Source organism: Diceros bicornis, chromosome 6 (assembly GCF_020826845.1).
Source record: "Diceros bicornis minor isolate mBicDic1 chromosome 6, mDicBic1.mat.cur, whole genome shotgun sequence".
NCBI lineage: Eukaryota > Metazoa > Chordata > Mammalia > Perissodactyla > Rhinocerotidae > Diceros > Diceros bicornis.
The window spans coordinates 15,253,344-15,266,722 of record NC_080745.1 but is presented as its reverse complement, the minus strand read 5'-3'; the positions used below and the strand labels follow the sequence as shown (position 1 = coordinate 15,266,722).

Sequence of the window (13,379 nt, the reverse complement as noted above, 5' to 3'; positions counted from 1 at the left end):
TTGTAAATAGTGGTTTATTGGTACACAGCCATGCCCATTCATTTATGTTTTGTCTATGGCTGTTCTTGTACTACATTGGCCAAGAGATGGGTAGTTTTGTCAGAGACCACGTGTCCCTCAAAGCCTAACATATCCTATCCTATTTACTATCTGTGCGTTTACAGGAAATGTTTGCCCACCTCTGACCTTGGGCAGAACTGGGACATTTTCTCCAAAGTAAAGGTTAAGATTTTGCATCACTAAGAAAGGGCATAATTTTTGGTAAGACATTTTGGGTTTTGGAGAAAGCTTATTTTACACTTGAAAATACTGCTCCTACCCAATTATTAGGTGTCCAGAAGGCCGCAGCAGTTCTGCAAGCTGCCGTGCCATCTGCTACGAGGGACAGAGCAGGCCCCCTCATCGAGGTATCTGTGTTCGTGAGTGGTTTTGTGTGGTGTCTCTGACAATTCTCAATAAACAGTCACAACTCTGACCCTGAATGTTGTGAATCAAGGCCATGTCTTCTGCAGCAGAGAGCTATTTACTATTCAAAAAGCAGCTCCTGAGCTCACTCTGCACTAAGACCACCCTAATGCTTCGGGTATTGTCAGGTGCATCAAGTTGTAAGGCTCTTTTAAGGCATCTCAGTTTTGTTTTTAGTTTTTGTGTAAAAATTCTTGCACATATTTCATTAGATTTGTTTATAGGTATTATATTTTACATGATGTCTTTTATTTCATTTGCTGAGAGTTTGTTGCTGAGACTAGAAATACTAGGATTAAAAAAGAAATACTATGGGGGCCGGCCCGGTGGCGCAAGCGGTTAAGTGCGCGCGCTCCGCTGCGGCGGCCCGGGGTTTGCTGGTTCGGATCCCGGGCGCGCACCGACGCACTGCTTGGTAAGCCATGCTGTGGCGGCGTCCCATATAAAGTGGAGGAAGATAGGCACCGATGTTAGCCCAGGGCCGTCTTCCTCAGCAAAAAAGGAGGAGGATTGGCGGATGTTAGCTCAGGGCTGATCTCCTCACAAAAAAAAAAAAAAAAAGAAATACTATGGATTTTTATATTGACCTTTGTGGCCTTGCTAAATTTACTTACCTATTTTGATTTAAATGTAGATTCTTTGGTTTTTTTTTACATACAAAATCATGCCGTTTGCAAATAATGACAGTTTTGTTAATTTCTTTCTAATCTTTATATACTGTATTCTTTTCTTGCCTTGTGTGCTCTTGGATGTGTTTATTTTTTACCATTAGGAAAGTGATGCTGGGCCGGCCCTGTGGCTTAGCTGTTAAGTGCGCGCGCTCCGCTGCTGGCGGCCGGGGTTCGGATCCCGGGCGCGCACCGACGCACCGCTTCTCCGGCCATGCTGGGGCCGCATCCCACATACAGCAGCTGGAAGGATGTGCAGCTATGACAGACAACTATCTACTGGGGCTTTGGGGGAAAATAAATAAATAAAATTAAAAAAAGAAAAGAAAAGAAAAGTGATGCTGAGGGGCCGGCCCGGTGGCGTAAGTGGTTAAGTGCGTGCGCTCTGCTGCGGCAGCCCGGGGTTCACCAGTTCGGATCCCGGGCGCCCACTGACGCACTGCTTGTCAAGCCACACTGTGACGGCATCCCATATAAAGTAGAGGAAGATGGGCATGGATGTTAGCCCAGGGCCAGTCTTCCTCAGCAAAAAAAGAGGAGGATTGGCAGATGTTAGCTCAGGGCTGATCTTCCTCACAAAAAAAAAAAAAAGTGATGCTGAACAAAGTTGGGGTCAGAGGTCATTCTTGTCTTATTCCCACTTGCAGAGAGAAAGCTTTCATTATTTCTTCATTAAAATACTGATTGGTTTTTGGTTACATAACCTTTATTAAATTAGGAGAATTTCCATTTACTTCAGGTTTAGTATAAATATTTTTTTGATCATTAGTAAATGTTGGAATTTTATTTAATGCATTTTCTTTCTTACATTGTCTTGATATTCCTTATCTATCTACCAGTTCACTCATTCTCTTCAGCTAAGTCTAATTTGTTGTCAAATATCAGTTCTTAACTTCGGTTAAGAACTTTGATTCTAAAATTTCCATTTAATTTTTTTAATGTTAAATAATTAATTTTCTCACAGTTCTGGAGGCAAGAAGTCAAAATCAGGGTGTTGGCAAGGCCATGCTCTCTCTGAAGTCTCCGAGGAAGCATCCTTCCTTGCCTCTTCCCAGCTTCGGTGGCTGTCGGCAATCCTTGGTGTTCCTTTGCTGGCAGCTGCATCGCTCCCATCACTGCCTCTGCTGTCACATGGCCTTCTCCCTGTGTCCACATTTTCCTCTTCTTATAAGGAGACCAGTCATTGAATTAGGGCCCACCCTAATCAAGTATGACCTCATCTTAAAATGATCAATGATATCTGCAAAGACCTTATTTCCAAATAAGGTCACAGTCTCAGGTACTGGGGGTTAGGACTTGAACATACCTTTTTGGAGGACACAATTTAACCCATAACACATAGGTTCAGTTTTCTTTTGAAAATCTCCATATATCATCTCATTCCTTGAACATATTAATCATAGTTATTTTAAAGTCTTGGTCTTATCATTCCAACATCTGCATCTTCTCTGTGTTTGTTGTCTTTCTGGTCTAAGTTTGTCTTTTATGCCTGGATATTTTTGATAGAGTACCAGATATTGTGTACATAAATTGTAGGCATGGGATAACTACAAGACCCATGTGCTACTATCATCTGTGAGGGGATTGTTAGAAGGAATGCAACCAGATTTCTAAAAATTACCCTGAGAAAGGCTCAAAATGGGCAATATATACTCAGTGGAAATCATAAAACGGCAATTTGAGAACAGCCAAATCTGTGAGCCAAACTCAGAAAATTCTGCAGGCGCCAATTTGAATTTACATTCTGGTAGGGGGGGAGACCATAACAAATAAATCACTAAAATATAAATAATACATGAATTAGTGCTGAGTACAAGAAGCAGCAGCAAACAGTGATGAGAAGGACGAGTGTAGGTGGTGCAGTTGTAGAGCGGCCCCAGAGGCCACCTGAAAGGGCCTAAAGGAAGGGAATTGGTGATGCAGGGATGCTGGGGAATTTGGACAATGTCCAGCAGAGGGAGGGAAATGCAGTGCCCTAAGGCGAAGGCTGCAGCCTGCACTAGGTTCAGACAACAGCTGGGAGGCAGGGTGAGTGTGGGAGAGCACAGGGGTGAAGTTGGAGTGTTGATGGTCAGTTGTGGGGCCTGGGGTCAGCTGGAGGGCCTGTAGGCCATGTTAAGGGGAGTTTTCTGTAAGATAAATAGGGTATCTTTGGTGCAATTTGAGCAGAGTTGATCTGACCTTGCCTTAAGAATATTCCTCTGATGGCTAGGTTGAGACTTAAGTAATAAATACTTTTGTAGAGCCAGGCACAGGACCTAACCCTAGTCATGCTCCCTGGTGTTAGCTGTTAGCCCTCACTTCTTACCCCAAGTTTTATACTATTTTACACAAAAATTGAGGGTAAGATGCTGCTACCTTCTGGGAAACAGAAACAGTATTTTCAAGCCACTACTCTTAGAATAAACCTTATAACTTTTTCTTAAGTTAGTAGGCCCATATTTTAAAAGCACTCTCTGGGACTACTACTCAGCAATACGAAGTAATGAACTATTGATTCATGTAACAATCTGGCTGGATCTCTAGAGAATTATAGAATGCTATATATATCTATATAAATACGTATAATAGAAGTATAGAGTATTATATCAAACTTTAACCTTGATTATTTCTGGGTGCTGGATTAGTAATTGGTTTACCAATTTAAGTGAGATATCTTTGTAATGTTCAAGTTTTCTGTAATAAGCATGAAAGATGTTTGCAATCAGAAAAAAATAAGATTGTTTAAATAAAAAAGTGGGGGGGGGGGGGTCCGGCCCGATGGCGCAGCAGTTAAGTGCGTGCGCTCTGCTTTGGTGGCCCGGGGTTCGCGGGTTCGGATCCCGGGCGCACATCGACGCACCGCTTGTCAAGCCATGCTGTGGCGGCATCCCACATAAAGTAGAGGAAGATGGGCAAGGATGTTAGCCCAGGGCCAGTCTTCCTCGGCAAAAAGAGGAGGATTGGCATCGGATGTTAGCTCAGGGCTGAACTTCCTCACACACAAAAAAAGTGGGGAGGGATATATAGTCCCCAAGCAAGCACAGTCACTGAGTTCTCTCTCAGATAGTGATAAATACCAGAAAGGCAGTGTAGCCCAGTCCTTCAGAAACAGGCTTAGGTGTGAGACAGCCTGTAAGAACCTCTAGAGCCTCTGTCTCTTCTTACAGGATAATACAAGTCCCCATCTCATAGGTTACTGAGAAAATTGAGTTAACATGTGTGAAGTGTTTATAATAGTGCCCATCACATACTAAGTGTTCAATTAAGTGGAAATTACCCTTTGCTTTCTCTGGTTCTTTCCTGGGCAGCCCCTTCTCCAGGAGAAGATGACAACAGGAAGGAATTGTGACTAAAGCCATCCCCCTCCCAGGGGAAATAGGCCCAGGGAAGGGGGTCTCTGGGGCACAGCGAGTAATTCCACACAGGGAAGCCTGGGCAGGCTGCTCTCATCCTAAGGCTACCGTTCCCGCTCCCTACTCTGGGGAGGGAAAGAGGAGAGCTTGTTTCTCTTGGGAATCAGTAGCCCAACTCCAGGGCCTAGCTGCCAACCTCACAGGCTCGCACCGACTCTATCCCTCGTGATCATCTGGCCTGTCCCGCCCCCAATCACAGTCCCTGACTTCTCCCACTCTTCTCCCACCCTTGATTAACGCAGGCTTTCCAGACGTCCTCCATGGGCCCGCTGCTGCAGCCTAGGACAGGTAGACTCAGCCAGTGATTGGACAAAGGCTCATTGACGGTGGGCAATAAGGGAGCCGCACACGTTGTGGGTGTCGGGGTCGTGGGGCCCCTCCCTCCAGAGTGGTTGCTCATAGGCCTTGAGGGAACTGTGAACTTTGTTCAAGCTAAATTTGAAAGAAGCCGTGTTTGGCATGCTGAAAGCAGAGAAGGACTGTACGTAACTGCTCTCCACCACGAAGTAGAGCCGGGGAACTGAAACGTGAAGATGGGTGTGGAATGTTGTGTCCAGAAATCCTCTTCCCGAGCTGGGCGCCCGGGATGGAATCGATGCTGAATGTCAGGTCACAGTGACTTAGGTCCCCTAGGCAAGGATGGGGTTTCCTTCTTACTGATAGGATTTCAAACAGCTTGAAATCCTGTGACGGTGGAGACCCGTTTCTCAGTAAGAAAGCAGTTGTCAGTCACTCAGAAGGGGGCGTTCCGACAAGATCGCTTCCGTGTCGCACACTCCAGTCCCACGAATGGCCACAGACTTTGCTTTCTTAGACGGAGCTCATTTTTACTTTATCAAATGAATCCACTGACACCAGCGTCTTCCCTTGTCCAAGGAGGAGAGGGACTTGCAACCCACTCCTCAGGGCGGAAAAGCGAGTTCCGAAGGCGCCTTTGGGCGGCTTTGACGCGGGGCGCGTCCCCGCGGCGCCTTCCCGGTGGCTCCGCCTGCGCCCGGCGCCTTGCGCGCTCCCGCCTGCCGACCGCTCCCGCCTCCCGCGTCCCACGACTGACTCCCAACTCAGGAGTGGGCAGCGGTTCTCTCTGTAGTGGCTGCACCTGCCTCCTCTTTGATCTCATGCCTACGTTCCAGGCACACCGACTTTCCTCTGGTCCTCAAAAAGCATGAAGGCCAGTGTCCCCTCGGGTCGTTTACCAGAGCTGTTCCCTCTAGCAGGAAAGATGTTCGCGCGACTGGCTCCTCTCATCGTTCACCTTTGAGGATTCAGCTCAAATGCAACCTCCTGACCTGACTGCATCACCCCCCTGCTGCCCAGGCACCCCAGCCGCTGCAGCACACTGCTTTTATTCTCTTCACAGCATGCATCTGGCTCAGAATACGGGGCGGTAAAGGCCTTACAGGATCGGTCCTGGCGGGTGATGAGCTGGGCACAGCCACCTGCCCCCCACGGCTCCCTGCTACACTCAGTCTCCCACCATAGACAGTGGCTGCACTTTTAGCCAGGTGTCCGGAGTCCCACTCAGGATCTTGAAATTCTGCTGCAGCTTGTGGCCAGCCTTGGAACCCTCCCCTTACCCCCTCGTGTGTCCTGCTTCGAGGGCCCTAAGATCTAGGAACCTCATTTTTAGACCTCAGGGCCTGGGATGGACTGTGGAGGACCAAGAGGCAGGGTCCTCAGCCTCCTGACCCCAGTCCAGTCAGGGGACCAGAAGTCTAGGGGACCCAAAGTCTAGGACACATACTTTCCTGAGTATCTAGCAACCCCCTGAGAAGTGGAGGGAGGGTTTGGAGCAGTGCACCATTAGAGAGCTGGCTTGAAGTAACACCACGACAGCTGCCCCATCAGCCCAGACCCAGACCCAGATTGTGAGCCACTGCCTGGCAGGGACAGGGCAGACCTCTACCGCCCCGGCCTGTCCCCTTCCCAGGGTCTCTGCTGGGAGCAGGGGTGGGCTGAGTGTGCCTCAGCTCCGTCCCTGGGCTGTGGAGGTTGGCAAGAGGGGTGCAGCTGCAGGATGGACAGGCACTTCCCCAGCCCCACCCTAGGGATGCTAGGACCTTTCAAGTGAGGTGTTCCAGGAGTAGACTTTGGATATAGTGAGGGACCTAGATTTGCATGGATGGTTTTTGGTTCTCAAATACACTATGCAGGGCTTCTTGGGATGTAGCTCATAGTGGATTCTCACAGGATATTACCTAGGGTGGGAGGAGAGTCCTTGGGTTAGTCTGAGGGTTATATAGGGTTTTATGGGGTGTGTCAATGAAGGAATTGCTGTAGTTCCTGGGTTGTGTGAGCAACAGAGAGCACTCACTGAGTGAGGTAGGGTCTTAGCGGAGGGTGAGCCACCGGGGACCATTCTAAGTTACAAGATGTCATGAGTACCTGGATTATTGGGACTTCTAGGGTCTCTAGGCAAGGTGTAGAAATTGTCAGGTCCTTTGATGTAACATTTTCGTGTCTCACACAGTGCATGGATGAGGCAGGGAGGCAGGAAATCACTTATCAGAAGGTTCTCAAAGTGCGGGTCATGCTGGGAGTGGGCCTCAGGGCAGACACGTGGCCACAGGAGGCATTAGCAATCCATGAGGACCACCGTCCTCCCAACTGCTCAGGGGCCTGGGCTTTCCCAAACCAGATGTCCATGTCCCAACCTAGCCTGACCATCCTCGAGCAGATCCACAAAGGGTCACAGGACCACGGGAGGGAAGAGTGAGACCAGTTTAATTTACAAATAAGTTTCAGACAGCTTCTTGATCAAAAGGGAGCCTAAGGGCCCACCTTTGGAGAGAAAGGCCATCGTGGAGGGTAAGGCCCCCAAGTGGGGAGTGAACAGCTTGGGAACTGGTGTCAGAGTGCCACGAAGCTGGTCCTTTGCTCAGCAGGTACTGGCAGAGCCTGCAGACACAGTGGGGGTCAGGTCCTCACAGACACGGTCACTGCATAGACACCCCCCCTCAGCCTCAGGTGACCCCAAGGCTGGGCTGGCTCAGGACAGTCCCGCCCTTACAAACAGCATAACATTTATTAATGCTCAGATTATATGGCCACCTGCCTGAGTGCCTGGAAGCCTCTCAAAGAAGCCCATCTCACCTGGAGTGATGAGTGGAGCTGCTTTCTCAGGTAAGGGGCTGAGAAAGGAACACATGAGATTAACATCCTCCGACTTCTGTCCTTCTCCCCCACCAAGACTCTTGGAGCCCCCTCCTCAGGGGTCGTATCTCCTTGCTATTCTTCCACTGTCACTTTAAACAATACCAAGGGTCAGAGCTTTCCCTGATTTGGAGCCTTTCAGGGTTGATTATCTGTGAATAACAAATCTCAGTGCAAGCCCAGGGAGCAGCCAGGAGGCTGTTCTTTTTCTCTAAGTTGTAGGACTTTACTTCAAAACAGGTCTGCTCAGCTGGAGGTACACACAACAGGGGCCCTGTCTCACCTTTGCTTCTGATTGTGCTTGCATTTGCACTTGCCACCTGTGAGAGGAAGAGATGGCCAGTGCAAAGAGCCCAAGGAGCCTGGGCCACCCCTCTTCCCACCCCTCGCCCTGCCAGTCCCACCACTCACTCAGGGCTAAGGAGAATCCAGCAATGCACAGGATCCCAGCGAAGATCATCCCGCCCAGCTGTAGGCTTTCCCAGTCTAGGGGAGCACAGAGAGGGAGCTGGCGCCAGCCTGGCTCCACCTCACTCACTCATTCAAAAGATATTTATGAGCACCGGCTTGTGCAGATGAACTTACATTCCAGGCAACGAGAAAGACAAGCCAGTAAATAAACACATCATATAATATCTGGTGGGAACAAGCCCCAGGAAGAAAAAACAAGCAGAAGAGCACAGACAAAGAAGGGGATGTGAAGGATCATCAAGGAAGGCTTTTCTGAAAGGTGGAACTTGAGCTGAGGCCTGGGGGAGATGAGGGGTGTGCAGAGACATTGGAGGACAGTGCCAAGCAGAGGAAGAGGAAACCTTTGCGGAGGGCTGTGGGGCAGCAAGGATCTGATTTCTTATCTACCAAATGAGAGAGCTGGGTAAGAGGCACTGAGACCTACAGGGAAATCAAACCTCGGGTGATGAAAGCCTGGGAGGAGTGGGTGATGGAGAGCCCACGGGTGCTGGGGAAGGCAAGTGAGAGTGCGTGGAAGGAAGGGGACTAGGTGTGAGATACCTGGTGGCCAACAGCCCAGTGCCTCCAGCCCCTTCCCCAGAAGTATTCCTAAATATCCTGCAGGTACCTTCCCTCCCTGCTGAAATGAAGTTCTCCCACAGACCGTGTTGCATGCTGGCCTTTCGTTCTTTCCATCAACCAAGCTGACTCTTTAATCCCCAGTCCCAGCCCCATCCTGCCCCTCCTTCCCCACCCCGTGAAGCCCTACTCTGTCCACACTGGGTGCCACATCACCTCTCACCAACCTCTAGCAAAGAGGTCCAGGATAGGCAAGGGTAGGGGTGGGGGGTGAGGGATATCAGCTCTTACCATAATAGAAGGGATTGTCTTTATCTGCAGAAAAGACAACAGAAAAGAATAAGGGTCACAACTGGGCAGCAGAATGTGGGGTCTTAGAGGGAAAATATGGGGCAGTAGAAGCAGGGCAGTTTGAGGCCTCACCAGCAAACGGGTCACTGGCTTCCAACACAGGCAGGCCTGGGTGGGAAAAGCAGAGGGATTGGGTGTTAATTCATGACACTGGTCTCAAAATGAGTCAGCAGGCAGGACCCCACCTCAGAGGGGCAAGGATGACTAGCCTTGTTGGGGGGCACTGCTTCCCTTCCTCATACATTCCCCAGCCCCAAATAGCCCTGAGATTTTGTCTCTCACCCCATGGCCTTTGGCCCCCCACTCACAGCCCTTCCTACTATTTCTGACTTTCTGCTATTCTTTCTTGCACTGGAAATGGAATGGTTTATTAGTATCTTTGTACCCTCTCCTGAGAATCTTCCTACACAGACCTTGGCTAATGCTCTGCTTCGTGAAGAAATAGGGAATGCTTTTCTCTTCATGCCAACAGATGGTTCCAGTTTTCCAAAGTTCAACTGCTCAGGATAACTTTTGCATTATCCACTTCCTACCTGTACTATTATTTCCTTAATCTTTCTCTTTAAATCGACAGTTTAAATGAAAACATATTTATTCGACATCAGGCCCCCTTTGGGAGATGCTGCCCTGGTCTTCACTGCCTTGGTGGGAGGGTGGGTGGCAGCAGGGTCACCTCTGGAAGGACTCACCTGCCAGTGCGAGAAGGCCCCAAGTCATTCTCTCCATGTCACAGCTGCAGGGCAGGGCTGTAGGGGAGGAGGTGCAGGCTGGGGTCAGGCAGCCCAACCTGCCCCAGGCTCACAGAGCCTAGTGGCGAGAGCAAGCCACCAGTCCCAAGGGTGCACTTCCTTATGGGGTGGTCTTGGGAAAGTTACTAATTTCTGTTTCCTCATCTAGAGATGATAATAGTAATGCCTTGTGGAGTTATACTAGTTAAGTGCTTAGAACGGTGCCTGCACATAGTTAAGTGCTGTATAAGGCTTTGTTAAAATCTGTAATCAGATACCTGACCCAAGGTCAGGTGAGTAGGGCTGCTCTTCTAACTCAGGCTTCGGTGCCTGCGTTCCTAACCCACACACAGAGGGCCACGGTTGTCAGGCCCCGGGCTATCGTTCCTAAAGGTCTGGGCCTGGGGCACTATCAGGCTAAATTCCAAGATAGCCTCCACAAAGGGTGCACCCAGGGCTGAGCGGTGCAGAAGATCGGACAGCTGAGCAGCGGAAGGCAGGGAGTGAGGGCGCTGCCTGCAGTGGCAGGCAAGAGCCTTCCACCCCAGCCGCAGCCGGGGACCCTGCTCCAGGCAGCCCGAAATTCCACTCTCAGAGCACAGACTGCTATTGGCAGGAAGCTGCCTGGTGGGACATTGCTCCTTTTTCCTTTCTCCTTAAGATGGGAACTGTTGTCCCATTTACTGGTCCCTGGGGTGGCTGTGTCCTTGAGGTAAGGCCCCTCCTGGCTTTCTGCATATTGTTAGCTGCAGGCAGGACGTGGGGACTGTCAATGTTCCATACTGACGCCATTGTTAATATCTGCTAGGCCCAGCTGCCCCGAACTCAAATCCCTTCTCAGCCACTTAACAGCTGTGTGACTCAGCAGGTTATTTAACCTCTCTGTGCTTCAGGGTCCTATAAAATGAGGATAATTATGACAATAGCAGCCTCATAAGGTTATGATTGAATTAAATGAGTTACTATATGTCAAGCCTAAGAACAATGCCTGGCACATAGTAAGCAATAAAATGTGTTACATTAAATAAATACATTAATACATGGGCCCCTTTGCTGTAGAAGGGAGGCACTATTAAGGTGCTGCTTCTGAAGGTGGGAGTTTGTCGTCTTTGAGCACTCTCTGAAGCTGGCCCTCCTTTGGACTGGTCTGTCTCTCTCTACTCCACCACCTTGGAATTCCTGGATCATGAGGGTTGCAACTCCATTTTACATAGTCTTTAGCCAAAGGCTGGCTTCTATTTCCTCCAGCCCCCAACCCACCCATCCATATGACCGTGGTCACAGGGCAGGCAGCCTTCAATCCTCAAAATCCCCAAACATGCACTCCGTTACTGAGAATACCCCTGCACCCAGCACCCCTTCCTCAGACTGGTACTCTGGGTCACCGCCCTCCACCCTTACCCCTCCACCTAGCAGCCCCAAAGTCCTAACAGACACTTGCTCACCTGAGAGCCTGTTCTCTTGAGCTTACCTGAGAGCCGGGTGCAAAGCGCAGGTCTGAGGAGGCTGCTGGGGCTGTGGTCAGCTCAGGTGGGTTCCGGCTTTTTAAACCCAGCAGCCCCGCCCAGAACAATACCATCAGGCTGGAGGGAACTGGTCAGACTCCTTGAGACTCCCGCAGCTCCCTCTCTCTCCCTGGTGTGCTCTTAAGGAGACAGCTCGCCCTGCCACACCCAATGGAGCGCAGAGCTCCTGGTGACCCCAGGCCAGCTCAGAGTCTGAGGTGGTGGCAGAGAAAGGGAGGGGCTGGGCCTCAGACCTTTCTCTTGAGGAGAAGGTAGACTTGCAGCTTCTTCAGCTCACCTAGATCCTGAAAGAGGGGCCCTGAGGAGTGCTCGAGGGGGACGGGGTGTTTCTGGGTTCTTGTGCCAACGGTGGGGGTTCCAGGACTTCCATGTGGGGTTGTCCTGGGGACATTCAAGTCAACGAGGAGTCAGTGACTGGCCTTGAGGCTCCATTTGCTCAGTGTTCCCATTGCTTTTCCTTGGACTGGGTGTTCATTGAGGGGGAGGGCTGGGGCTAATGGGCACCACTCAGGACCGCCTACTTAGCCCAGGGATACTGACAGCAAGAATTAGAAAACATCCAGGCCCAGGCCCTGGTTTTCCCCCTACCTCACAGGGGTGGAGGGCACACCAGGAGGAGGACCACCAGCCTCCAGATGAAGAGTGGGTGGCCTCCCTCTGCAGACCCCCATGCCTGCCTCATGCACTGCTGGCCAAACTCTCTTCTTGCCCCTTACCCCTTCACCTGCCTTTGGCTTGTGCCCTTGGCCCTGGATGACCCCAGGCCTCTCCATTCTGCTGTCCCCCCTCCCCAATTCCTGTCTTCACTGCTTCTCCCACTGGATGGTGACCAACTGAAGGCAGGTATGTTGCCTCCCTTATTCTCAATGCCCAGCCATGGATACCAATAAAGAAATTTTGATTGAATTGTTGTTGGAGGAGGTAATCAAGAGGACATGACCACTGAATGACCCTCGAGCTGGACCCGGGGAATTGGAGGCTGGCTACTTGCCCCCTCCCCTGTCCTTGGAATGTACGCTCTGCCTACCATTCCCGCAGTGGGAACTGTTCCAAGGACGTAGCCTTGAGAGAGTAAGGTGTTGTTGAGAACATCTGGACTGTGTACAGTGACCGAACCTAGTTAAGGCCTCTATATAAACTTTTAAGATTCTGGCGGGTGGATACGGAAATCTACTCGTCTTGGGGCCGCCCAAAACAAGCCTCGTAAATAAGTTCCCTTGCCTATTAAACCTGCCACCTACCAATCTGGAGTGCTCTGCCTCTTTCTTCAGTCTCTACTTGCCCTCTGTGTACAGGGGTCAGTTTGCAAACTAACAATTGTTGAGTCAGTGAGAACAAGAAGCCATCAGAGGCTCCCAGTCAGACCAAGGGGTCAGGCGGCAGACCAAGACGGTGAAAGGCGGGGCGGGGAGATTCAGGTGAGTAGGAAGGGGGAGGGCATTCCTAGTGCGAACATGTTGCAGCTCCACAGGAACACCTTCCCCAGTGCTCCCTGCTTTCAAGATGTAGTTTCTGTACACAGTTTAAGACCAGGGGCTCTGGGGCCAGAAAAAGCTGGATTTGAAGCCCAGCTCTGCCACTGGCTGATCTCAAGTAGCTTCATCATTCTGAGCTTCAGTTCTCTCTCCTGTAAAATGGAGCAATGACAGGATTTACCTCTGAGGTTTGGGGTAGAGGTGCCGCAGGGGCACGGGGCTGCCTCATGGTCAGCCTTCAACACGTATTTGTGGAATGAATGTCTCCCAGTCCCGGTGTAAGGAAAGTTTTTTAACCTCAAGATTCAGGAGAAACATTACTAGCACATACTTTGGAGTCAAATCCAGACTCTGTTGGTTACTTGCTATGTGCACCTGAGCAACGGGACCTACCCTCTGCCTGCTTGTTTGCTCATCCATAAAGTGGGAACCACGACCGAATCTCCTTTGAATGTTTGTGGTGATGATGACAACTGATTTTGCTGTTCAGTTCATAGCAGCTGTTATTGTAGCTGGGAATGGCCCTGATAGACACAAGGTGAGATCTGCAGCGTTCGAGAAAGGGTGTCACCATTAGAGAGACCCCCAT

At 50.2% G+C, this 13,379-nt stretch overlaps 1 protein-coding gene across 1 annotated transcript; it reads right to left on the bottom strand.

Moving 5' to 3' along the window:
• Positions 1 to 7,236: 7,236 nt before the first annotated feature.
• On the bottom strand, positions 7,237 to 11,392 carry FXYD4 (FXYD domain containing ion transport regulator 4). The gene is made up of 8 exons (XM_058542927.1): positions 11,261 to 11,392; positions 9,751 to 9,807; positions 9,134 to 9,169; positions 9,002 to 9,025; positions 8,093 to 8,167; positions 7,965 to 8,001; positions 7,622 to 7,659; positions 7,237 to 7,426 (listed from the first exon to the last, which is right to left on the bottom strand). Exons 2-8 carry the CDS (start codon positions 9,785 to 9,787, stop codon positions 7,407 to 7,409), a joined length of 267 nt encoding a protein of 88 aa, XP_058398910.1. The 5' UTR covers positions 9,788 to 9,807; positions 11,261 to 11,392; the 3' UTR covers positions 7,237 to 7,406.
• Between the last annotated feature and the right edge of the window lie 1,987 nt (positions 11,393 to 13,379).

Coding starts and splice junctions, on each gene's coding strand:
- FXYD4 (XM_058542927.1), bottom strand. CDS start 9,787: ATGGAGAGAATGACTTGGGGCCTTCTCGCACTGGCAG. Junction 9,170..9,750: donor GGGCCTTCTCGCACTGGCAG/GTGAGTCCTTCC, acceptor TTTCCCACCCAG/GCCTGCCTGTGTTGGAAGCC. Junction 8,002..8,092: donor TGGATTCTCCTTAGCCCTGA/GTGAGTGGTGGG, acceptor TTCCTCTCACAG/GTGGCAAGTGCAAATGCAAG.